Here is a 25,209-nt window from a genome sequence, read left to right as displayed (position 1 = left end):
TTTCTTAAAAATTCTTTGGGGTGTTTATGGAGTAGAAAGCGGTTATTTTTGGGCATAAATGGAAAGGAGAGGGTCTGAAAAAAATTATAAAAATGATAATAATGGGAAATTTTGCTTTTAAGTGCGTAGTAGGAAGGGTGTAAAGAGGCCCATATTTACCCTTTCCTCGAAGAGAAAGTGAAAAAAGCAGGGTAGGGGTTATTTGCGATGCCATAAAAGGACTTGCAGACTATGAATGTTCCTGAGAACTTGGTAAATTTTTGGACTTGAAATGGTCTTACTCTGTGCCAAGTTTCAGGTAAGTTGAGCCGGTGTAATTTTTTAAAATATTTTTTATGTTATAAAGGAATGTATAGCAAAATAATTGGTAGTCTGTGTCCTATCAGGTCAAAGGTCAAAACTCGTGATAATCAGTTTATTGGCACTTTTCGGATAATTTGGAACTAATTATGCTAATTGTTGAAAAAATTAATGGATAAAATTATATTTTAGAGAAGTTAAATGGATTTAAATAATTAAAAAGGGGGAGGGGGCACCTGCTCAGGTTGTCAAAGGGTATGACATAATGTGTGCAATTGATGTGTGTCAAGAATTTATGCAATATGAATTTTGATTCTTTATATATAATAATGTTGTAGGTAACATAGAACCCATTCCCCACCTATCCTGTTATCTTAAATGTCAAATGGAGTTCAAAAACCAAGGTATGTTTTTAACATTTGATTGTTCAGATTACACTATTGTTAGTAGGAAAGAAATGTCTAATTTCTCAAAACTTAAGCTACTTGGTGTTTGTAATTATAATTGTTCCAATTACTTATTAATTTGACACAATATTTTATTAATTATAAATGTGAACTGAAGTTAAAATGCTTTAAATTCATTTTTTTAGTGGCTCATATGTAGTGGATTGTGGGGATGCATGCAGTTGTAGCCTGGATGGGTGACTTAAAAAATTCAGGCCAGTTGCCAGTCAGAAGTGAACAATTTTTGTACCAGAAGCAGACAAAGTGAGCATTCAGAAATCAAGATACAACTGTCATCAATTTTGCAGTCAAAAGCAGCCAAGTTAAAGGTATACAATCAACTGATTCATAGTTTGTATTATTTTTGTTTGTTTTCTTTTTTATATACAGTTAATTCTCGATAAACCGCCACCTTTTGTAATTTAAAAATCATGGCGGTATAATGAATTTGGCGATGAATTGAATTTTCCATCTTTTAGGAAATAAGACGTAGAGTTATCGTTCTTAGAAATACCATTTAGTGTTTCTATTCTTATTATCACATGTACATGTATATATAAACATATTTCTAAATTTGAAAATACTTCAAGTAATTTTTTTCATTGTACAATTTCGCTAAAACAAAATATTCCGTTATGAAATTAAGACAAGTACATGTGTATGCATGTAAATCTGCACATCTGATATTAAAAAAAAATGCTGGGCCGATCGTCGTGATATATTGCCTATAGTACGTAAAATAAGTTCTTGAATAAATTCATTGTTTATGAAATCATTGTTAATGAAACGTTCGCAATTTCTGACTTATAATTTTTTAAAGCAAAACTTTGCATTGTTTTTAAAACAGAGATCATCAAATAAAAATAATATCGTTATCGGCATACTTTACAACGACCGCTTTCATGGCGAAGCCTTGACTAAATGATTTCATTAAACAGAGAACAAAATTATTCTAACAGTTCATTTTAAAATAATTGTTTACTTAATTGCATGCTTTACAACAGGGATAGCGTCAACCAATTAGCCGCGCTTCACTAACCACATGCACCTGTGGCGGTATTATCGAGATAATTGACACTTAAAATTGGACGTTTGTTGTGAAAACAGGGTGGCGGATGGCGGTATGCGAATTTGGCGTTATAAAGAGAATTTTATATAGCAGGAAAAACGTTCTTTGGAAATCATGGCGGTATTGCGAAAATGGCGATGAATCGAATGGCGATAATTCGAGAATTGACTGTACTGTTTTCATCTGTTCATTATCATCTGTTGCTTATTAATTAAACTCTCTAAAACTTTTTTTTTTCCTTCAGCTTTTGGAAATGAACATCTGCTGTCTGGTTGCTGGCACTGATCTGTGATTGTCCAAGACAGGGGAGGTCAGTAAGGTGCTCAACATTTCATATGGGATGTTTGGTCCTACTGCCTTTTTCTACTCTTGTGGAATCTTGGACATCATTGTCGGTGGTCGCATATCAGACAAAATCATCATTTTTTGACAAAGACAGGTGTTTTAGAGAATTTGGATAAACTTTGTGCAGAAATAGTGCTCCACGAGACAGACAGAACTTATGTACTCCAGTTAAATAGAACCTTCTTTACCACCCCCCCCCCCCCTTTCCTGTTCTTATTAGTGAACTTCCAAGCAACTCCAGGACCAATTATATGTGACACAGGCATGGTATGTATTTTCTGTGTTAAACAATTGAATGTATGTATAAATGTGTTTTAATTGTTTTGTTCTTTGGTACCTTTACAGTGCAGAGTTGCCTCCCCTTTTTTTACAGCAGCCTGAAGAATGTATGTAGGTAAAATGTACATTTAAATTCCTTTTTTTTTTGGAAATTCAGAATTATAAAATCCAAATTTTCATAGAATTTATGGTATTTGTTGTCTAATCATGCATATTGTTACAAGAAATATCCATCAAAGAAGTCTAAATATGACCAGGGATAATCCAATTAGAGTTGTAAGTACCATTTCCTGACAGAGGCTGAATCGACCAGGTTGGATAATCTGCTTATAACAAAGGTATTAATCTCTTTTCCTCAGCTTTTATACTGATTTTTCATCGCCTTAACATTGTAGAATTTTTTAATATTAGTTTTACTAAGATTTAAATGTGCTAAATATCTTTATTTTTAATATTTTCAAGAATTTTATGCTTTTTGAAGGTATTTTTTGAATTTTTTTAAAAAAATATTTACTAAAGTAATAGGTTAAGTTTTTTTCTTGAAATTTGTGTAGGACATATTTATCTAGTTAACAAAAATATAAGAAAAGAAAATTACTGTAATATATGTATGTTGTGAGCATTTCAAATCTGAGAACTGTATGTCTAATGCTTATTTTACCCTCTGCTTTAAGGTATTCCAGCACATTATTTAAAGGGCCATAACTCTGTTAAGGGATCATCAATTTCAATGAAACTTCATCGGCCACTTTGTATAAACCAAAGACACCAGCATGTGAAATTTCAGCAAAATCAGACAAGGTTTGTGTCCTTATTAGGTTACAGACTACTAATTTTACCCCTATTTCATTGACCACTCAAGTAGTTCCAGTTTAAAAATAGAGGTTTTTTCTTAAAAATTCTTTGGGGTGTTTATGGAGTAGAAAGCGGTTATTTTTGGGCATAAATGGAAAGGAGAGGGTCTGAAAAAAATTATAAAAATGATAATAATGGGAAATTTTGCTTTTAAGTGCGTAGTAGGAAGGGTGTAAAGAGGCCCATATTTACCCTTTCCTCGAAGAGAAAGTGAAAAAAGCAGGGTAGGGGTTATTTGCGATGCCATAAAAGGACTTGCAGACTATGAATGTTCCTGAGAACTTGGTAAATTTTTGGACTTGAAATGGTCTTACTCTGTGCCAAGTTTCAGGTAAGTTGAGCCGGTGTAATTTTTTAAAATATTTTTTATGTTATAAAGGAATGTATAGCAAAATAATTGGTAGTCTGTGTCCAACTTGGAAATGAAACCTGCACCAAAAACTTAAACCTGTTCACTCAACCGGAAAATGTAGGTCAGATTCAGCATCTGAAGCAAGTCTAGTAGAATACATCCTAAGATGTACCATCCATGCAAGTTTGGTCATTATAGGGCTCAAAGTATCTTCAAAATGAAACCTGCACCAAAAACTTTTACCTGTTCACTCAACCCGATGTAGGTCAGATTCATCATCCGAAGCAAGGCTGGTAGTATGCATCCTAAGATGTATCATCCATGTAAGTTTGGTCATTATATGTCTCATAGTAACTTGGAAATGAAACCGGCACCAAAAACTTTAACCTGTTCACTCAACCGGAAAATGTAGGTCAGATTCAGCATCCGAAGCAAGTCTAGTAGAATACATCCTAAGATGTACCATCCATGCAAGTTTGGTCATTATAGGGCTCAAAGTATCTTCGAAATGAAACCTTCACCAAAAACTTTAACCTGTTCACTCAACCGGAAAATGTAGGTCAGATTCAGCATCCGAAGCAAGGCTGGTAGTATGCATCCTAAGATGTATCATCCATGTAAGTTTGGTCATTATATGTCTCATAGTAACTTGGAAATGAAACCTGCACCAAAAACTTTAACCTGTACACTCAACCGGAAAATGTAGGTCAGATTCAGTATCCGAAGCAAGTCTAGTAGAATACATCCTAAGATGTACCATCCATGCAAGTTTGGTCATTATAGGGCTCAAAGTATCTTCGAAATGAAACCTTCACCAAAAACTTTAACCTGTTCACTCAACCGGAAAATGTTGGTCAGATTCATCATTCGAAGCAAGCCCGGTAGTATGCATCCTAAGATGTATCATCCATGTAAGTTTGGTCAACATAGGGCTTATAGTTACTCGGAAATGAGACCTACACCAAAAACTGCACCAAAAATGTTAACCTGCACCAAAAACATTAACCTGGTCATTCCTTTGCTGAAATTGCAGCATCTGAAACTTTGACTGGTACAATGAAACACACTAGCAACATCTTCCATGCATGTCTAATCAATATAGGACATAGAAGTACTTAAAAAGAAAACTGCTCCAAAAAACTTAACCTTAACCCGGGACGCCGACGCCGACACCGACGCCGAGGGTATCACATAAGCTCCCCCCAACTTCGTTGAGGTGAGCTAAAAATGATTTATGCAAAGAAGATTTGTCATTTATAACAAATTTTATTGTCTTGATAATGAAGACCAAAGATGACATGAAATTCCATTCAATTTCTCCATGTTCTGAGGCAAAGGGAGCAAAGAAACTTAACTACCTTACAGGTATCATAATTCTATTTCTACCTGAGACCTTACCTGTCTCTGAGAATAGACTGGGCCCAGATGTGCATCCTCAGACTTTCATAGTCTATTGATGGGTCAGTCTGAAAGAAATAAATCCTGAAAAACTCTAGGACTTCAATAAAAAACTAGAGATACCTTTCTTCTCCACATTTGAATTTCTCATTTCTTCAAAAATAAGTATCTTAAGAGGTATTTATAAATACTTTAAACTGGAAAAAGAAGCTAGCTGTTTTTGAAATCTTTCTGAAGTGCTTCTAAAAAAAATTAAATCCTCTAAGATGGCAAAAAGTTTCTGTTTAATAAGTAAAAATACCCCAGTTGTTTATTTATTGCTAAAGTTCCTATACATGTACATTTATATACAATTGTATGTATTTTATTACCTTCATTATCTATACTGATAATTGTATACATTTACCTTGTCTATGTATTGTAAGAGATCCAATGCTTTCTTGAAATCATATTCTGTGGCATCAATGTTTGTTCCGGAGATGTATAACTAAAACAGAAATGAAATATTAACAATACATGCATTTAATGGCAAGAGAATACTAAATGTTGGGCAATACTGATATTCATGGCATATGATAAATAGAGACAGAAATTAAGGTGGCAGTCCCTACTGGTACATACCTCTATCAACTGTACAGGGGAGAGAACTCTCATATTGTTTGGCTCCATTCCTAGATTCTACAGGAAATTTTATTTTGTCAAAATTACATATTTATCTCTTTTTTGCCCTATTGATATTTTGGATTTTACAATGATTAATTTATGTCAGTTGAACAGGAATGAAATTACCAAAAGAATACTAACCTCTATGACAAGGGCAGGTAACTGTTGCTGATGGGCAATTAATTCTTGTTCTTCATTGATGTCTGTTATAAACAACAAGGAAAATACATTAATTCTGTACAAAAATCCTGGACATGTATTTCATTTCATACTGTTAGTAGAAAAACCAAACAAAGAAAACAAGGTTTTTTTGTGTTAGAATACGTAAGTGTCTTTGACATTCAAAAATATTTTCAACAAAGCCAATTTTCTGCTTAGTTGATTTGTAAATTGGAAAAATGTTAGTCTTTAATATTTAATTTACTGTAGGTTCTATTAACACCAGTTATTCTTTCTTGGGTAAAGAATTGCAAATGAACTCTTCCTGATATTATTATTATAATAGAAATAATAGAACATGACAACATCAAAGATTCTTACTGGCTCATTTTATTATGAATTCAATATTTTGATCAACCCCTGTGCATGTGATAAATTTAATGTCTAGATATTCATGATATACATCTACTTGTTAATAGAAACAAAATTCAACTTCCTCTACAGAATGAAATACACTTTATTGCATACCTAGTATATTGCTGTCTATTTCTCCATTATCTGGGTCAGCCGCTAGTCCGGCCAATTTACTCAGACTTAACAGTGTCTAGAAAACAAACGTACATCTACTCAGTCAGTCAGGAACATAAACATATAACTGAGGTATTCTACTGACAAATTTGATAATGTATATACATTTACATGTAAAAATAAATTAGATCAAACAATATTTGTCATAAGCAATTTTCTACACAATTATATATAACTATACACTTAGCAAAAGAAAATTAAACTTTAGATTACATTGTCTACAGGTTATAAAAACATGAGAACCTCTAGAATTGACAAATCTATCTTCCTTTCAATTTATTTTAAGAACACTGTTGCTTATTAGAGAGTTGGGGAAAATATTTTTAAAAGGAGAACAAGCATTAATGACAGATGATACGTTACTTAAAATAGATAAATTTTTCTAAGAGTTTGTCATTGAAGTATTCTACTTAAACATGTTTATTCACAAAAAAATTGAGGTACCTTACCAGGCATTTCTGCAAGATACCAGGGGTAGTTTTTCTTATAAAATCATTTGGAGAGGAAAAATAATTTTTCAATTTCAAATGTTTAAGTGTTTGGATTTTTTAAAAACGTTTAGACACTGGTTTAGAAATCAGATATTAATAAAATTTCAATATTTTTCATACATTATGAAGATATACAAAACAGATTTTGAGGAACATCTCGTCTGACCTTAAAAGATATCAATTAAATGATTTATTATTGATAAAATCTAACCCTTTTCTTTGCCAGAGAGCCTTGCTCCATTTTGCCCAACTCTAAAAGAGTGGTATGGGCCTGAAAATGAAAATAAAATACTAGATTTCTCTTTCCATAAAACACACAATAACATACAAATGCACTGTTAGGGCAAATCATTGCTAAGATTTAACCCTAGATCATATGAGGTAAAAACAAATATTGAGTATTCTAAGAAATACCATTCTAAAGATTTGGCCAAGGTCACAATTTGGTTAAGTTTTTCAGCAGGACAAATTCAAGGATTCATTTAATGGGTTCAAATAGGTTTCTTTGAATTCAAAGGTAATTGGATGTCCAAGTAGGATTTACCTCAGAGAAGTTGTTGGTTTGTACATTATGGAGCCAGATAAGAGATTTAATGTAGAGGTATGGTTTACCTTTAGTAGAGAAGTTGTTGGTCTGTATATTATAGAGTCAGCTAAGAGATTTAATGTAGAGGTATGATTTACCTTAGAGAAGTTGTTGGTCTGTATATTACGGAGTCAGCTAAGAGATTTAATGTAGAGGTATGATTTACCTTAGAGATGTTGTTGGTCTGTATATTGTGGAGCCAACTAAGAGATTTTAATGTAGGGGTATGATCTACCTTAGAGAAGTTGTTGGTCTGTATATTGTGGAGCCAGCTAAGAGATTTTATGTCCTCCTTTTGTAGAAATCTGCCCAGTTCTCTCTGTTGACTGACTGGTAAAGCCAGGAGCTTTCCTCTCTTACCTGAACATACAAACATTAACAAATCACATACATGTGAAATTTTATAAATATCAAATATGTATAAATAACTTCTGACCTGTTCAGGTTTTATATTTATTCATTAGAGTTATGCTACCTACCTTCTTTCATGTACCATGTGTATAAGAAATTTGCAAAACCCTGAAAAAATAAATATTTTAATTAATTATTTTCATCAATAATTGTTACCATTCTTCATTATACCTAAAACTCTATACTCTCAAACTTTATCAAAACAAGGAATCTGTGAGCGAATGCTCACTAGTAATACCCCCGCTCTGATACGAATGTATGCTTTTATGTGAATAATTATACACGTGTTAAGTTAATGAAATGTAACTTTTTAAGTATTTATTTTCATTTCAGGTAATTCTTTATCATCATTAAAGTTTATGCAGAAAGTATCTGTAAAAATACATAGAAACCAAAGCATCTTGTTAGAACTATATATATATACCGATATTGTGCTGAGAAAAAAGCGACGAAAATTCGTTATGTATAAAACAGACAGACGGACGGATAAACAGGAAGTTGACATCGGATTTGAACAAAAATGAATCCCACTGTATGACATGCCTTGGCAAAGATTGTGCTAAAATTTCAGTCATCTGCGATGAATGGTTGCTGAGAAAAATGCGACGAAAACAGAAAAATGCGACGAAAATTTGTTATGTATAAAACAGACAGACGGACGGATAAACAGGAAGTTGACATCAGATTTGAACAAAAATAAATCCCACCGTATGACATGCCTTGGCAAAGATTGTGCTTAAATTTCAGTCATCTGCGATGAGCAGTTGCAGAGAAAAATGTGACGAAAATTTGTTATGTATAAAACAGACAGACGGACGGATTAACAGGAAGTTGACATCGGATTTGAACAAAAATGAATCCCACCGTATGACATGCCTTGGCAAAGATTGTGCTAAAATTTCAGTCATCTGCGATGAACGGTTGCTGAGAAAAATGCGACGAAAATTTGTTACGGACGGACAGACGGACGGACAGACAGACAGACAGACACACTAGGGTAAAACAGTATACCCCCCTCTCCTTCGGAGCGGGGGTATAATAAATTCAATATTATTTTTATCAATTGCATGAAACATCTGTCTGTGCAGATAAAAAAGGTATACCTTGCGAAAGAACTGATGTAGATATTTCTCTATCCTGTCTATTTATAGACATACCTTGACAGAGAACTGATGTAGATATTTCGCTATCCTAGCTATTTATAGATAAACCTTGTCAGAGAACTGATGTAGATATTTCTCTATCCTATCTATTTATAGACATACCTTTTCAGAGAACTGATGTAGATATTTCTCTATCCTGTCTATTTATAGACATACCTTGTCAGAAAACTGATGTATATTTCTCTATCCTATCTATTTATAGACATACCTTGTCAGAGAACTGATGTATATATTTCTCTATCCTGTCTATTTATAGACATCCCTTGTCAGAGAACTGATGTAGATATTTCTCTATCCTGTCTATTTATAGACATCCCTTGTCAGAGAACTGATGTAGATATTTCTCTATCCTATCTATTTATAGACATACCTTGTCAGAGAACTGATGTAGATATTTCTCTAACCTGTCTATTTATAGACATACCTTGTCAGAGAACTGATGTAGATATTTCTCTATCCTGTCTATTTATAGACATACCTTGTCAAAGAACTGATGTAGATATTTCTCTATCCTGTCTATTTATAGACATACCTTGTCAGAGAACTGATGTAGATATTTCTCTATCCTGTCTATTTATAGACATACCTTGTCAGAGAACTGATGTAGATATTTCTCTATCCTGTCTATTTATAGACATACCTTGTCAGAGAACTGGTGTAGATATTTCTCTATCCTGTCTATTTATAGACATACCTTGTCAGAGAACTGATGTAGATATTTCTCTATCCTGTCTGTGTTGTGTGACAACTCACACAGCTGAATCAGGATTTCAAAGTCACAGTATTTCTCTGCTAAAGACGCTGCTAACTCATACTGCTTCCCCTCCACTGTCAACAGAGAATGGTTTGATAATTTATTTTTATACTCTGTTACATTTATTTTTGTTTGAAGTAGCGGCAAGCTGACAATAGAGAATGGTTAGTTGAGCAATTATTGTGTGAATAAACATGCAGTAAAAACTGTCGGATCCAGGAAAGGTTATTAAAAATAAGTTATTATACAGAAAATGATACTTTATGAAATATATCTACATATGAATTCTCTTGACTCATTAATAGTTAATTTATAATGGACAAACTAATATGTCAATGTCTTTGCATTTATAAATTAACAAGAGATGTTTGTAAAACACTTATGCCCCCCTCCCCCCAATTGGAATTTTTTTGCAAGTCCAAGGGGGCACAACTCTATCAAAAATGGCACGATTGTACCCAAAGCAGAACTTGACCTAGATATTCATCTGATTAATCTGTATTTTAAATTTCATCTCGGTATGTGCAACGGTTGCAAAGAAAATGAACGGAAACTGCAAATAATTGAAATTTTTTCAAACTCCAAGGGGCATCACTCTGTCAAAAATGGTGCGATCATACCCAAAACAGAACTTGACCTAGATATTCATGTGATATATCTGTATACCAAATTTGATTTCAGTATTTGCAATGGTTGCAAAGAAAATGAGCGGAAACTGCAAATAATTGAAATTTTTTCAAACTCCAAGGGGCATCACTCTGTCAAAAATGGTGCGATCATACCCAAAACAGAACTTGACCTAGATATTCATGTGATATATCTGTATACCAAATTTGATTTCAGTATTTGCAATGGTTGCAAAGAAAATGAGCGGAAACTGCAAATAATTGAAATTTTTTCAAACTCCAAGGGGCATAACTGTGTCAAAAATGGTGCGATTATACCCAAAACAGAACTTTACCTAAATATTCATGTGATATATCTGTATACCAAATTTGATTTCAGTATGTGCAACGGTTGCAAAGAAAATGAGCGGAAACTGCAAATAATTGAAATTTTTCCAAGTCCAAGGGGCATAACTCTGTCAAAAATGGTGCAATCGTTATTAAAACAGAACTTGGCCTAGATATTCATGTGATATATCTGTATACCAAATTTGAATTCAGTATGTGCAACGGTTGCAAAGAAAATGAGCGGAAACTGCAAATAATTGAAATTTTTCCAAGTCCAAGGGGCATAACTCTGTCAAAAATGGTGCGATCGTACCCATAACAGAACTTGGCCTAGATATTCATGTGATATATCTGTATACCAAATTTCATTTCAGTATGTGCAACGGTTATGAAGAAAATGAACGGAAACTGAATGGACCGACAGACCGACGGACCGACCGACAGACAGCAGCAAAGCAATATGCCCTCCCTTCTTCGAAGGGGGGCATAAAAATTCTAATTGATATAATTGATAAAGTTGAATCATGTTTTAGGTAGGATTGAATTAGATTTCATAATTTTCCTCTATTGAAGTATGTTTTACTTTACTTTACTTTGGCACACAATAAACCACAAGAACTTACTGAGAGGCATAATCAGGTGTTGTCTGTCCTGTTCATACCGTCGCTGTAGTTCGTTGAAGTGCTGTCGTCTACTGACGTTATTTTCTAGCGACTCTAACTGACTGACGTAACCGTCCAGGACGATATCAGCGATGGCGGCCAGCTGCTGGTAGATCCTCTCCTGACCCTCAGGGTCACGGAGTTCAGGGATCACCACCTCTATTGTCTTACTGAACTAAAAATAGACCAGACACATATAAACAATAAATCATCAACTCTTTGTCTTACTGAACTAAAAATAGATATAAGTACTAGTCACTACCGTAAATCTGGAATTTTTTAAGTCGATTCATTTTTGCTAATTTGGGTAAAAAAGCTGTTGATTAATTTTTACGCTTCAAAATTTTGCGAAATTGTCACTGGCGCTAAAAATAAAAATCACTGATGATTTTCATATCAGGTTATGTTTCAAATTAGTATGCACAGTAAGAATACCACCAATATATTCGCAACGTGGCAAAAATGGCTCCGGATTTGCACTGAAAATAATTTCTAAATCAATTATAACAAACATTTTAGAGGTTGTGTATGCCTTTTAACCTAAAATATAATCCAAATGAAGAAAAAAATATTAACTTATTTTCTCAACGTTTGGTTTTTCTCACCTAAAATTAACACGCCGCGTAACACGCCGTGTTTACATTTGGAACTCTCTACTAAATGCACTGAGTTCGAGTTATCGCCCGTGTTGATACACAATTAGATAAAATAACAGTTCTCTCTTTATTGGCAAACTGATTGAAAATAATTAAAGAGGGGGATACCACCTCAGTGCTTATCAAAATAATCAAACCATCGGACGATGTTGCATATAATGAGGGCAATTTACACGCACTCATCGCACTGGTAATTATAGTAGTACAAGGGTTGTTCGAAAAGTTCGTGGACAACTGTAATATCTTTTTTATTTGACGTCATATGTTATCCAAATTTGGTAGAAATATTTTAACAATAAATCCAAATGATTTGTATTAATTTTTTTGAATTCATAATATTACGATTAATTCAAAATTTATCCAGATTTTTAAAATGCAAAAATTGGGTTGCGGAGCAGGTCAAAATTTAGTAAGTTACAGACAATACACTAAATAATGTTTGTAGTCATATATTCTATGTAAAATGGAGCAAAAACGAAAAACAACCTAGAAATTCAAATTAAGAACTGTTACATCAATTCGTATACCAAATTATGGCTTTATATTTTGCTTTGTTGAAAAGAAATCAACTTGAGAAGATAGGTAGTCCTTATTGAAAATGACAAAAACGATGATGTTTTAGAACGTCACGTAGCAGCAGATAAAGATGCATTTTTGTGTTTTTCTCAGGAAAAATCCTGAATAAACTCTAAAAATGTTGGAGGAATCAAGAAAATATGACACAAGCGAGTTGTACATGTGTGTACACATAGTACAGGCAGTATTTGAGTGACAGAGACTCTGTCTCGGATGAGGACAATTCTTGAAGAAACGGTTTAACTGTAAAAATCTTACCAAAAACTCTAAAAAGTTGGAACGTCAAAGAAAGACATAGGCGCTTCAGAGTTGCTTATCCTGTGAAAGCAAAGTTCAGTAATAAAAGAAATTAAATCTTTAACAAGGTAAATTATCTAATGAGAGCAATTCTTAAACCAGAAGTCTCTGTCGAGACTGTAGCTCTACTGGTTTATACTTAAAACAAAGGAAGAGAAAAGTAGCAGTTGGGACTTGAGACTTTAAATCAGCAATAAATAGAAAAATGATCCTTGCCACTCATCAAAATAAAAACCAATGCAGAGAATTATGTATCTTAGTATAGTCTACTTGTGTGCCAAGTTATACTGAAATCAGACCAAAACTGCAGGAGGAGTAGCATTTTGAAAGCATTTTACAGAAATTTCTATTTTTAGTAACCATGGCAACATTGTTCATTGAAATCAAAAACCGATGCACAGAATTATGTATCTTAGTGTAGTCTACTTGTATGCCAAGTTATATCAAAATCAGACCAAAACTGTAGGAGGAGTAGCATTTTGAAAGCATTTCACAGAAATTTCTATTTTTAGTAACCTCGGCAACACCGTTTATCGAAATCGAAAACCGATGCACAGAATTATGTATCTTAGTGTAGTCTACTTGTGTGCCAAGTTATACTGAAATCGGACCAAATCTGTAGGAGGAGTAGCATTTTGAAAGAATTTCAAAGAAATTTCTATTTTAAGTAACCATGGCACCACCGTTCATCGAAATCAAAAACCGATGCACAGAATTATGTATCTTAGTGTAGTCTACTTGTGTGCCAAGTTATAATGAAATTGGACCAAAACTGTAGGAGGAGTAGCATTTTGAAAGAATTTCACAGAAATTTCTATTTTTAGTAACCACGGCAACACCGTTTATTGAAATCAAAAACCGATGCACAGAATTATGTATCTTAGTGTAGTCTACTTGTGTGCCAAGTTATAATGAAATTGGACCAAAACTGTAGGAGGAGTAGCATTTTGAAAGAATTTCACAGAAATTTCTATTTTTAGTAACCACGGCAACACCGTTTATTGAAATCAAAAACCGATGCACAGAATTATGTATCTTAGTGTAGTCTACTGTGTGTGCCAAGTTATACTGAAATCGGACCAAATCTGTAGGAGGAGTAGCATTTTGAAAGAATTTCAAAGAAATTTCTATTTTTAGTAACCACGGCAACACCGTTCATCGAAATCAAAAACCGATGCACAGAATTATGTATTTTAGTGTAGTCTTCTTGTGTGCCAAGTAATACTGAAATTGGACCAAAACTGTAGGAGGAGTAGCATTTTGAAAGAATTTCAAAGAAATTTCTATTTTTAGTAACCACGGCAACACCGTTCATCGAAATCAAAAACTGATGCACAGAATTATGTATCTTAGTGTAGTCCACTTTTGTGCCAAGTTATATTGAAATCAGACCAAAACTGTAGGAGGAGTAGCATTTTGAAAGAATTTCACAGAAATTTCTATTTTTAGTAACCACGGCAACACCGTTCATCGAAATCAAAAACCGATGCACAAAATTATGTATCTTAGTGTAGTCTATTTGTGTGCCAAGTTATATTCAAATCGGACCAAAACTGTAGAAGGAGTAGCATTTTGAAAAATTGTTTACAGACAGACAGACAGACGGACGGACGACGGACGCATTACTATCGCATAAGCTCTTCTGGTCTCTGACCAGTAGAGCTAAAAATAAATGTAAAGTATTAGAAAAAGGATTTAATGAGTGGGCATTGGATTATACTGTGTGAAATGTAAAGGGATTTTTATTTTTAGAAATTCGATTCTTGACGCTATGTTTTGACGTTACATTGCCTTTCAGTGTGCTCCGCGGGTACAAAACATGTTGAATTTAAATTAAAGTAAAATGATTTCTATTAAATCGAATGGAATGAAACTTCACACATCAACAAAACAAATATTTTAACATATCATATTGTGCTAATTTAAAATTTCTGGTGAGTAATATAACGAAGATTGACATCGTCCACAAACTTTTCGAACAACCCTCGTATAAACAGGTTTCTTTTAAAATGACCAGTGCTTACCAAGTCTATTCACTGAGTTATAAAAAGACACGAGATCTCAGAAAAAAGTTCTTTACATGTTGATTTATTTTTAAGAAAAATATTTTTGCGAATACAATGCACGTGCAAATTTGCTAAAAATTTATTTTCAGTAAAAATTTCCAGATTTACGGTAAGTCACCACCTTTATAGTCTTACTGAACCAAAATAAATAAAGTACTTAAGTCAATTAATCACCACCTGTATTGTCTTACTGAACTAAAAATAATCCAGAGACAAAAGATAAACAATAAATCACTGCCTCTATCGTCTTTCTGAACTAAAGTAACCCAGAGACAAATGATAAACAATAAATCACTGCCTCTATCGTCTTACTGAACTAAAATAAACAAGTCATATAATACACATTTTCTCACTCAGTTGGCGAATATCAATTTCTTTTCTTTTTGGATCGCTCAATAGAGCATTGAAATTGTTTGACTTTTTTGTATAAAATTAATTTAGTAATCCGTATTAAACCTGTTTAACAAGGAATGTCCTGATCCCATGATCCCCGCCTGTTGATGTCCAGGGTATGTATTCTGGGACGTCCCCTTGAGGGGCCTCACATTCGTACATTGTGGATTTGGTCTGACGATACTGAAGGGCTTTATGTAACATTTCCTGTAAATAAAACACAACAAATAAACAGCACAGACAGTCTCTATATTTTAAATTAAAGTTATCTTAATCTTCTCATAAAGATGTGATGGGGTCGAATAGTAGGGTAACTTAACCAGAAGTCTCTGTTAAGACTGTAGCTCTACTGGTTTGTACTTATCAAAAACCATTGCACTATTTTATGTATCTTTCACTTTGTGTAGTCTACTTGTGTGCCAAGTTATATTGATATCAGACCAAAACTGTAGAAGGAGTAGCGTTTTAAAGGAATTTCACAGAAAATTCTATTTTTAGTAACCATGGCAACAACGTTTAATGAAATCAAAAACCAATGCACTATTCTATGTATCTTAGTGTAGTTTACTTGTGTGCCAGGTTATAGTGAAATCAGATCAAAACTGTAGAAGGAGTAGCGTTTTTAAAGAATTTCACAGAAAATTCTATTTTTAGTAACCATGTCAACACCGTTCACTGAAATTAAAAACCGATGCACTATTCTATGTATCTTAGTGTAGTCTACTTGTGTGCCAAGTAATACTGAAATCAGACTAAAATTGTAGGAGGAGTAGCGTTTTGAAAAATTGTTTACAGACAGACGGACAGACGCCGGACGCATTACTATCGCATAAGCTCTTCTGGTCTCTGACCAGTAGAGCTAAAAACATGGTGCGTTGATAGACCAAAAACATAGGTAATCAGAGATTACAGAGCTCACCTCAACGAATGTTGTCTTTAAGTAAGGCAAAGTCACACAATTAACCAACAAAAAGTGTACATTCCAAAAATGAAAATATTTAAGCAATTTTGATCTGATACTTTGAAATAGACCTACATAAACAATTTAAACTAGTTCTTCTTCATGAAAATGTAATCAAAATCCAGCATCTGAAGCAAATTTGAGAATTTTCATTTCTTGATGAAAACTTTAACCTGTTCACTCAACCGCAAAATGTAGGTCAGATTCAGCATCCGAAGCTAGCCTGGTAGTGTGCATCCTTAGATGTATCATCCATGCAAGTTTGGTCAACATAGGGCTTATAGTTACTTGGAAATGAAACCTGCACCAAAAACTTTAACCTGTTCACTCAACCGGAAAATGTAGGTCAGATTCAGCATCCGAAGCAAGCCCGGTAGTATGCATCCTTAGATATATCATCCATGCAAATTTGGTCAACATAGGTCTCATACTTACTTGGAAATGAAACCTACACCAAAAACTTTAACCTGTTCACTCAACCGGAAAATGTAGGTCAGATTCAGCATCCGAAGCAAGCCCGGTAGTACGCATCCTTAGATGTATCATCCATGCAAGTTTGGTCAACATAGGGCTTATAGTTACTTGGAAATGAGACCTGCACCAAAAACTTAAACCTGTTCACTCAACCGGAAAATGTAGGTCAGATTCAGCATCCGAAGCAAGCCCGGTAGTATCCATCCTTAGATGTATCATCCATGCAAGTTTGGTCAACATAGGGATTATAGTTACTTGGAAATGAAACCTACACCAAAAACTGCACCAAAAATGTTAACCTGCTCCAAAAACATTAACCTGGTCATTCCTTTGCTGAAATTGCAGCATCTGAAACTTTGACTGGTACAATGAAACACACTAGAACCATCTTCCATGCATGTCTAATCAATATAGGACATAGAAGTACTTAAAAAGAAAACTGCTCCAAAAAACTTAACCTTAACCTGGGACGCTGACGCCGACGCCGAGGGTATTACATAAGCTCCCCCAACTTCGTTGAGGTGAGCTAAAAATCCATGTTTTCAGGTGTTATGAAAATTCAATAAAACATGTACAGAAATATACATTGTACATGGATACTGCAAAAATAATATGGGGCAAACTAGATTCTATCAATATTTACCTGTAATATTGTGTTGACTGACGTAATGACGGTGAGAATCTCTGTAACCGTGACGTCAGCCATTAGAACTTCCTCCTGATACGCCAACAAACACTCGACTACTTCCTGTATCCTTGACACCTGTAACAGGTAGCAAACAAACAGAAAATATTTAAATGGTAAACAGATAACACGAAAGTAGAAAATAACGAAACACGCCCACTTCTCTATAAAATAAGTCTAGTGGGGTGAGGTTTAGTACATACCTCTCTGTAAAACAACTCTTGTGGTGTCAGATTTACTACATGTACATACCTCTCTATAAAATAAGTTCTGTGGGGTCAGATTTAGTATATACCTCTCTATAAAATAAATCCTGTGGGGTCAGGTTTAAGGAAATGTTGACATCTCGTCTCATCTCCAACACTTTCTTTATGGCTGCATCTACTATACCCGTAAACCTATAGAGGTTTTGTATTCAGTTAATTATTTCATATAAAGCACACATTTGTTTTGCTAAGTAACTTCTTTTATATTGTTATAACATTAAAGAAGGTTTCAATTTGTAGTATTAAAAAGTCACACGTCTTTTTATAGATACATGAAACTCCCTCATGGTTCACAAATTATGTGTCTATCATTTTATAGATACCTACTCCCTGTGTAATTGCTGTTTTGCAATAGCGGCCTGTACTTTTTCTGCACATTCACATATCACACATCTATAGAGAATGATACCCATACTTACTACATGTCTATTTATAGATACTTACTCCCCATGTAATTGGCGTAATGCAATGGCGGCCTGTACTTTTTCTGCGTGTTCACACATCACATGTCTATTCATAGATACTTACTCCCCGTGTAATTGACGTAGTGCTACGGCGGCCTGTACTTTTTCCGCGTGTTCACACATCACATGTCTATTTATAGATACTTACTCCCCGTGTAATTGACGTAGTGCTATGGCGGCCTGTACTTTTTCTGCGTGTTCACACATCACATGTCTATTTATTGATACTTACTCCCCGTGTAATTGACGTAGTGCTATGGCGGCCTGTACTTTTTCTGCGTGTTCACACATCACATGTCTATTTATAGATACTTACTCCCCGTGTAATTGACGTAGTGCTATGGCGGCCTGTACTTTTTCTGCGTGTTCACACATCACATGTCTTGTCAACATCCGTGTGTCCCTTATGGTTACTAGATTCAACTGCAATTCATAAGAATTCATTCTTTAGAAAAAAAAGATAAAGAAGTCCAATACTCAAATTCAAGGCAAAATAAGTTTTCTCCATTAAAATTTAATACTTTTTTCTTACTTTAAAGAAATTCTCACCTGTTCCCAGAGACTCATCTTTTTGAGGAAGTTGATGACGTACTCGTGAGCGCGGAGTTTATCTGTCAGCTGATTGATGATGATTAGTGAAGTGGTGCTACTGGTGGCATCTATAAACAATAAATGATTATCAAGTTTCTGATAATTACCACCACGAATCAATAATTCTTTGTACTAGTCACAATATATGGTTGTTAATCTCTCATGAATATAAAAGGCAAAGATCCCATATGAGCCTCATGACCAGTTGCCCTTTGACCTCTCACCTTGTCTCGACTCCGCCCACCGTGGATCGGAGGCGGGAAAATCATCCACGAGATCTCGGTCAAGGGAGACAACTATCTGATCTAAATCTGTGGACACTTCATCAGGGGGAAATAACTCATCAATGGTTGTCTGCGCTGCAGCCTATAGATATAATACATGTACAGACTGAAGCTTGAGATATAACAATGTCTGGTGAATAAAAATCTAAAGCATCAAGGGTTTACCCTGAAGAGATGCTGGAGGCTTGGTACACTGATCATTATACCTTTCAATGCTCCAATCAAAACTATTACTAAAACCATCACAGTGTACAAATAAAGGTCCATGTATAAATTTGATATCAGATAATATGCTTTGCTGATACTTAAGGTCATCTTTGCTTATTGACAAAAAAAAACTATTTAATGTTGTATAACAATTGATCCACTTACAATGTTTCCCCTCATGGTGGCAATAAACGCAGACTTGAGTCGTGCTGTTCTGTCTTCACTCATGGACAATTCCTGCATTTTAGCGTGGCTGGCCGTTAATACAGACTACAAAGACACAATGGTAATCAGATGGGGCACAATATATAAAGTTGAAAATTTTGTAAAAATGAGAATTTTAAGTAATAATTGCAATTCATGAAGAAAAAAAGGTATGCATTGGGGTTGTTTTTGAGATGATAAAAAACCCCAGGAAATTCACTGTTTTATTGTTTATAAAAGTGTAAATAAATACCATGTCCATTGTGGTGAGGTCTTGAGAGGGTTCCTCCATAATGCTAGCAATATTATAATAAAATCATAATTAAATAAGAAAGAGAAACTTTCCTACTATAAAGAACAAGGTTTGGACAGATTATTTTCAGGACTTTGTGAGGGTCTATAAATTAACTTTTAAAAAAAAAAGCAACAACAGATTTATACATGTAGTAACTACTATTTTAGAGATTTTAAAAATCAGACTTTTCAAAAAGAATATCTTTTCATTTTTAATACCATGCTCTTGTAATCGATCTTATCCAAGATTAAATCTGTTTATGAGGGGACTAGATTAGATCATGGAAAATTAAAAGTTTATGTGACATATGTAAATGCATTGGATTGAAAACTAAATAACTTAAAGGTGCAAGTGTATTAAATACTTTCAAATTAACCCCTGACCTGACTTCCTGTTTCTGTGGAGCACTGATAGAAAACAGTCCAACACTGCCTGAGAAAAAAACTCCAACCCCATCACAAGATCCTAGGAAAAAAATTCAAATATGAGAATACATACATCTTTGTAGTTTCTAATTACAATACATCTACATTTACCTCTGCCCATATCATCAAATTTCCAGTTTTTTGAAAATAATAAAATTTGTAACTTCTTAATTATGCCTCCTTGGTACAAGTCTTACATGTAGCTCTTCAGTTGAAAAAATTTTCAATGAAAAATATGCTTTGAGTTAATTTTAATAGAGAAAATTTTAATGAGGTTTTGTCTCAGATAACCTAGTATTACCTGCCCCCAGAATGTGACCCCCAGGCTGTTGTAGATTTACTACCTCATTGGACGGACCTGAAATATAAAATACCTGTGTAAAGTCTCTTCTATATTAACTAATATGTCTATTTGTTAAGAGACAGGTTTTGTTATGAGAGTGTAACAGCTTAGAAAAATATAACTATTACTTCTGTAAAATACGATTTCTTTCTTCATATTAAGTGTGATTAAAGTTTAACTTCAACCTATGCAACCTGTTGGTAAAAATTCAAGATATATATTCATGGAATTAAGATATCAAGGTTGAAACAAAACAGGGACCATTTACAAACCTTAACATACACCTGACAATTTATACATCAATCAATGCACTGAATAATGAAGTTCACATGTCTATCTTATGGAGTGATAACGTTACCTGGTACAAACAGAATTTGGTCCCTGTTATAGATGTATGCAGTAGTGGTCGTAGGATCAGCTAACAACAGTTTATACTTCTGAAGGCTGTACTCAAAATCATCCTGTATATTGATAAGAAATAAAACAAAATTTTTGATTTATCGTGCACTGCAATGAGTGCATTTCTTTTCCAGAAATTTGTACATATTAATTTTATTTGTTTTAAAAGTTGCACTGCACAAATTAAACAAAGACAAGTTCAGAGATACACATTTTTTTTCTAGTAATAACACAAAATAAGTGTGTAAATCTGCAATTTAGTAGATCACCAAAGGTTTAAGTACATTCCTACAAAAAGTCTTTATCAACATAGCTTTTTTTAAACAACATATACATATATAAACGTGATAAAATAGAATTTTGATGCTAAATAGAACAAGAATTTTTTTTACCGAGTATGTGTCCTTATATTCCAATATCATCAAGCTCTCTAATTCACTGGGAGTTCCATTTATATCTGTATCCAAGAAAGCTGAAATAAACAAACCATGACTTTAACTTTAGCTTAAATGATAAGCGTATACTGATATATGTACTTAATATCAATTAGAAAAACTGACATATCAGATATTGCAAGGCCAATATTTTCACATTGAATTTTCATGATAAGGAGCACACGGCAGGTGTGACCGGTCAGCAGGGGATGCTCACTCCTTTATGGCCCCCTATACCACCTCTCATTTCTTGGAGGTCCATGTTACCAATGATTTGTTTTCTTTAACTGGATTTTGAGCCTGAGTACTGTTCATTATCTCCATAATTATTCATACAAAAATTCTCATAATCAATCCTACATCCTTTACAAAAAACATTAACATGTTTAAGATTGTTTGATTTGAGCGACTCAGGTAATTTAATTCAAATAAGTACTCCAAATAATTAAGTAATGAATTAAACTATTGGTTAAATTGAGATTATTTAGTAGAATCCACCTTTCACCCATTGTTGTTTGATGAACACTTTTGGTGCTGTTTGATAAAGAAGGGGGGCTTGGGGTGGAATGAATGTTTCACTGATCAGTTTCCTTAAATTTCTGATATCCTGCTGAGAGAATTTCATTATTTTACTGACAATATTTTAAAAATTTAATAACAAAGCAAACCACAGTGCTGAGATTAAATCTCCACTTTATATAGACCAGGAAGTATAAATACCTGACAGGTAGATATACAGGTAAGCAGGTCATGTGACCAGAACATAACAACAACTGTTTTAGTGGCAGCCATTACGGTCTTAGAAGTCAGGTAATGTTTATATAATAATTATTTAATTAACATTTTGATATTTTGGTCAAAAATTTACCAAATATAGTTAACAATAAATACATGAGGATAGCAATTGATATTTAGCTATATATTTTTCAAAAAAAAAAAAAAAAAAAAAAAATACCAAGAATTTTAAAGGTCAATGAATAACGATTGAGTCACCCAACTCCGAGTTCTATGTGGCAAACTCAACACCAACCCTATACCCACATTATTTATAATTTAATACAGGGCTAAGTAATAATTATAGAAACAGTTTGCTTGATTAAAGTCCTTGAGACAACAAAATTCCAAAATGCAATGTATTTGCAATACAAGTATGAGACCGAAACCCCTTCCTGGGGCATGAACCCATGGACTTTTGTATTTTACTGTTCATCAAAAATTTAAAATAAGAATAAAATAACATAAAAACTCTGTAATTGCCAAACAAATAACCCTAAAAATTAATTTAAAATACATGTATGTTATGTTTTTCCTACTGAGCTTTATTCTAAAGCCTAATTAACTCTATACTTCAGAGTCAGAAGTTAAACCATGGACCCCCGTACCAGTGCCCAGGACGTAATGCGATGTGACCTGTGTGAGACCACTGTGGTACAGATGCACTGTGATACATGTCTTGTCAACCTGTGTACAGCTTGTGTAGGAAAACATATGATATCTGATGAATCCAAGGACCACAAGGTCGTCAAATTTCAGGCCAGGAAATCCACCCCCCTCTACCCTGGATGTACAACTCATAGCAAACAGCAATGTACAATGTACTGTAATAAATGTGACATTCCTGTTTGTACAAAGTGTCTAGCATCTGATCAACATCTGGGTCATAAATTATCAGAAATCTTACAGATTGTGGATGAGAAAAAAGACAAGATTTTAAAAGAACAAACTGAATTAAAGGAGAAAATTTATCCAAACTATAAAGACATTGCCTCTGATGTAAAAAACAGAATGAGTCAGTTACAAAAGGAATATGGAGATCTCTCAACAGCCATAACAAAACATGGAGAGGACTGGCACAGAGAAATTGACAAACTTGTCAAGAAACTGAGAGCTGAAGTTGATGAGATGAAAAACACACAGTTACAAACTCTACAGAAACATCTGGATGAAATAAACAAGACAATGTCTGACATCAAGGATGAAATTAATGCAGTTGAAATGGCTATAGACACTAATGACTTGTCAAAACTGTTTAAAGTCACTTCAAATGTAAATATATACAGAAGCCTTCCACAAAAGCTAATACCAACTTTATCCAAATTTATTCCAGAAAAAATTCAAGAAGAAAAACTCGGTAAAATGTTTGGAACTTTATCATCAGGTTCTTTCACTTCAGATAAAGATGGCTACAGAATGAAGACGACACAGAAATCACTAGAAGCTGGATCCTCTCCTCCAGTTAAACAACTGCTTGATGAACCAGAGACGGTCACCACCATAGACACTGGGTATGAAGTACTTTACAATGTGGCCTGTCTGAGTGATGAAGAAATCTGGACAAGTGGAAATGACAGCACCATGAAACTCTACAGCATCAATCAGGGATCACTACTCAAGTCAATCGCAACTAAGTCAGGGAAGGAACCATATGACATAGCAGTGACAAAAAGTGGAGATCTAGTTTATACTGATTACTGGGATAGAACTGTGAACATTGTGAAGAATGAGAAGATAAAGGAGGTGATCAGACTACAGAACTGGATACCTAAAAGTGTCTGTAGTACCTCCTCTGGTGACCTCCTGGTTATCATGACCAGTGATGATAGAAAGCAAACAAAAGTTGTCCATTACTCTGGCTCCACAGAGAAACAAACCATTCAGTTTGATGATAAAGGTACACCTCTCTATTCATCTGGTACTTATTACAGATACATAGCAGAGAACAGGAACCTGGATATCTGTGTGTCTGACAATGGAGCTAAAGCAGTAGTGGTGGTCAATCAGGCCGGGAAACTGAGATTCAGGTACACTGGACATACTCCCGCTCCAAAGAACAAACCATTCAATTCACGTGGAATCACCACAGACAGTCAGAGTCACATCCTTATAGCTGATTATAACAATGACTGTGTCCACATCATAGACCAGGATGGACAGTTCCTCCGTTACATAGACTGTGGACTGAGTGAACCCCGGGGACTGTGTATAGATACAAATGACAATCTGTTTGTTGCTCAACTTAGAAACACACAAGTGAAGAAAATCAAATACATGTGTTGATATTAGGGCTGTGTATTGATCAAATAAAACCTATATAATACAGTACATTATTATGCTTCCTGTCAGTTTGTCTCTATATAACCCGTACCCCAATATTATCGCATAGTGTTCTATGGATTTATATAGAGTAAGCATACTTTGCCGAAATAGTGCACGGCTTCCATTTCTGAAGAAAATCTGACAGCGCCCATACCGGGGAGCGAACTCACGACCCCAAGCTTGTCAGTCCGACACGCTACCGATTACGCACCAGACGCCGTTATCTTTCTATATATGTACTATAATGTATATAAACTTAGTTTCAAATATTTTATCAATAAAGAAAAAAGTAAACAAAATATTATTTTCTAAAATAGTTTCTCTCAATTTTGCCCCCTTCACTCAATTATACTTCTCTAAAACTATATGTTCATTATACCTAACGATTGGAAGTTCAAATAAAAGAGAACAGATTATGACGTATATGAAGCAAAACATGACATCATAATTTGGGCTGTACTTGCATGAATGTGAGAAGTGATGAAACATTGGAAATGGAGAAAATATAGTCATTTTTATACAACAGTCAGCATAATAATAACAATAGTGTTGTGTTTTGCATGCCCTTTGCTTAAATAGTAGTCAGGGTTTGACACTCGCTTCTGGCTCGTGCACTATT

The 25,209-nt window shown here is 34.2% G+C and overlaps 2 protein-coding genes across 3 annotated transcripts in view; one reads left to right on the top strand and one right to left on the bottom strand.

Annotated features, from left to right (window-relative positions):
- LOC134242605 (nuclear pore complex protein Nup133-like) overlaps nt 1-25,209 on the bottom strand; it is a 41,284-nt gene that overhangs the window by 7,123 nt on the left and 8,952 nt on the right. Inside the window, exons 11-32 of one of the 2 annotated variants that reach the window (XM_062724706.1) lie at nt 21,453-21,532; nt 21,020-21,122; nt 20,620-20,676; nt 20,277-20,358; nt 19,852-19,894; nt 19,560-19,664; nt 19,128-19,269; nt 18,862-18,971; nt 18,629-18,735; nt 17,878-17,980; nt 17,541-17,660; nt 15,526-15,669; nt 11,436-11,649; nt 9,800-9,933; nt 8,011-8,050; nt 7,767-7,891; nt 7,157-7,216; nt 6,395-6,470; nt 5,849-5,910; nt 5,666-5,722; nt 5,451-5,531; nt 5,045-5,112 (exon numbers count right to left, since the gene is read on the bottom strand). In XM_062724706.1, the coding sequence (XP_062580690.1) occupies nt 5,045-5,112; nt 5,451-5,531; nt 5,666-5,722; nt 5,849-5,910; nt 6,395-6,470; nt 7,157-7,216; nt 7,767-7,891; nt 8,011-8,050; nt 9,800-9,933; nt 11,436-11,649; nt 15,526-15,669; nt 17,541-17,660; nt 17,878-17,980; nt 18,629-18,735; nt 18,862-18,971; nt 19,128-19,269; nt 19,560-19,664; nt 19,852-19,894; nt 20,277-20,358; nt 20,620-20,676; nt 21,020-21,122; nt 21,453-21,532 (2,113 nt within the window). Of the gene's footprint in view, nt 1-5,044; nt 5,113-5,450; nt 5,532-5,665; nt 5,723-5,848; nt 5,911-6,394; nt 6,471-7,156; nt 7,217-7,766; nt 7,892-8,010; nt 8,051-9,799; nt 9,934-11,435; nt 11,650-15,525; nt 15,670-17,540; nt 17,661-17,877; nt 17,981-18,628; nt 18,736-18,861; nt 18,972-19,127; nt 19,270-19,559; nt 19,665-19,851; nt 19,895-20,276; nt 20,359-20,619; nt 20,677-21,019; nt 21,123-21,452; nt 21,533-25,209 lie in introns of those variants that run through there. The other variant, XM_062724707.1, reaches the window with a different exon arrangement.
- On the top strand, nt 22,265-24,893 carry LOC134242604 (E3 ubiquitin-protein ligase TRIM71-like). The gene is made up of 2 exons (XM_062724705.1): nt 22,265-22,304; nt 22,847-24,893. The coding sequence occupies exon 2, from the start codon at nt 22,863-22,865 to the stop codon at nt 24,549-24,551; it is 1,689 nt and encodes a 562-aa protein (XP_062580689.1). The 5' UTR covers nt 22,265-22,304; nt 22,847-22,862; the 3' UTR covers nt 24,552-24,893.

Source organism: Saccostrea cucullata, unplaced genomic scaffold, assembly GCF_032062105.1.
Source record: "Saccostrea cucullata isolate Sc308-1 unplaced genomic scaffold, CSIRO_AGI_Scuc_v1 ctg861, whole genome shotgun sequence".
Taxonomy (NCBI): domain Eukaryota; kingdom Metazoa; phylum Mollusca; class Bivalvia; order Ostreida; family Ostreidae; genus Saccostrea; species Saccostrea cuccullata.
The sequence above is the reverse complement of the archived record's forward strand: the minus strand, read 5'-3'. Positions and strand labels throughout refer to the sequence as shown.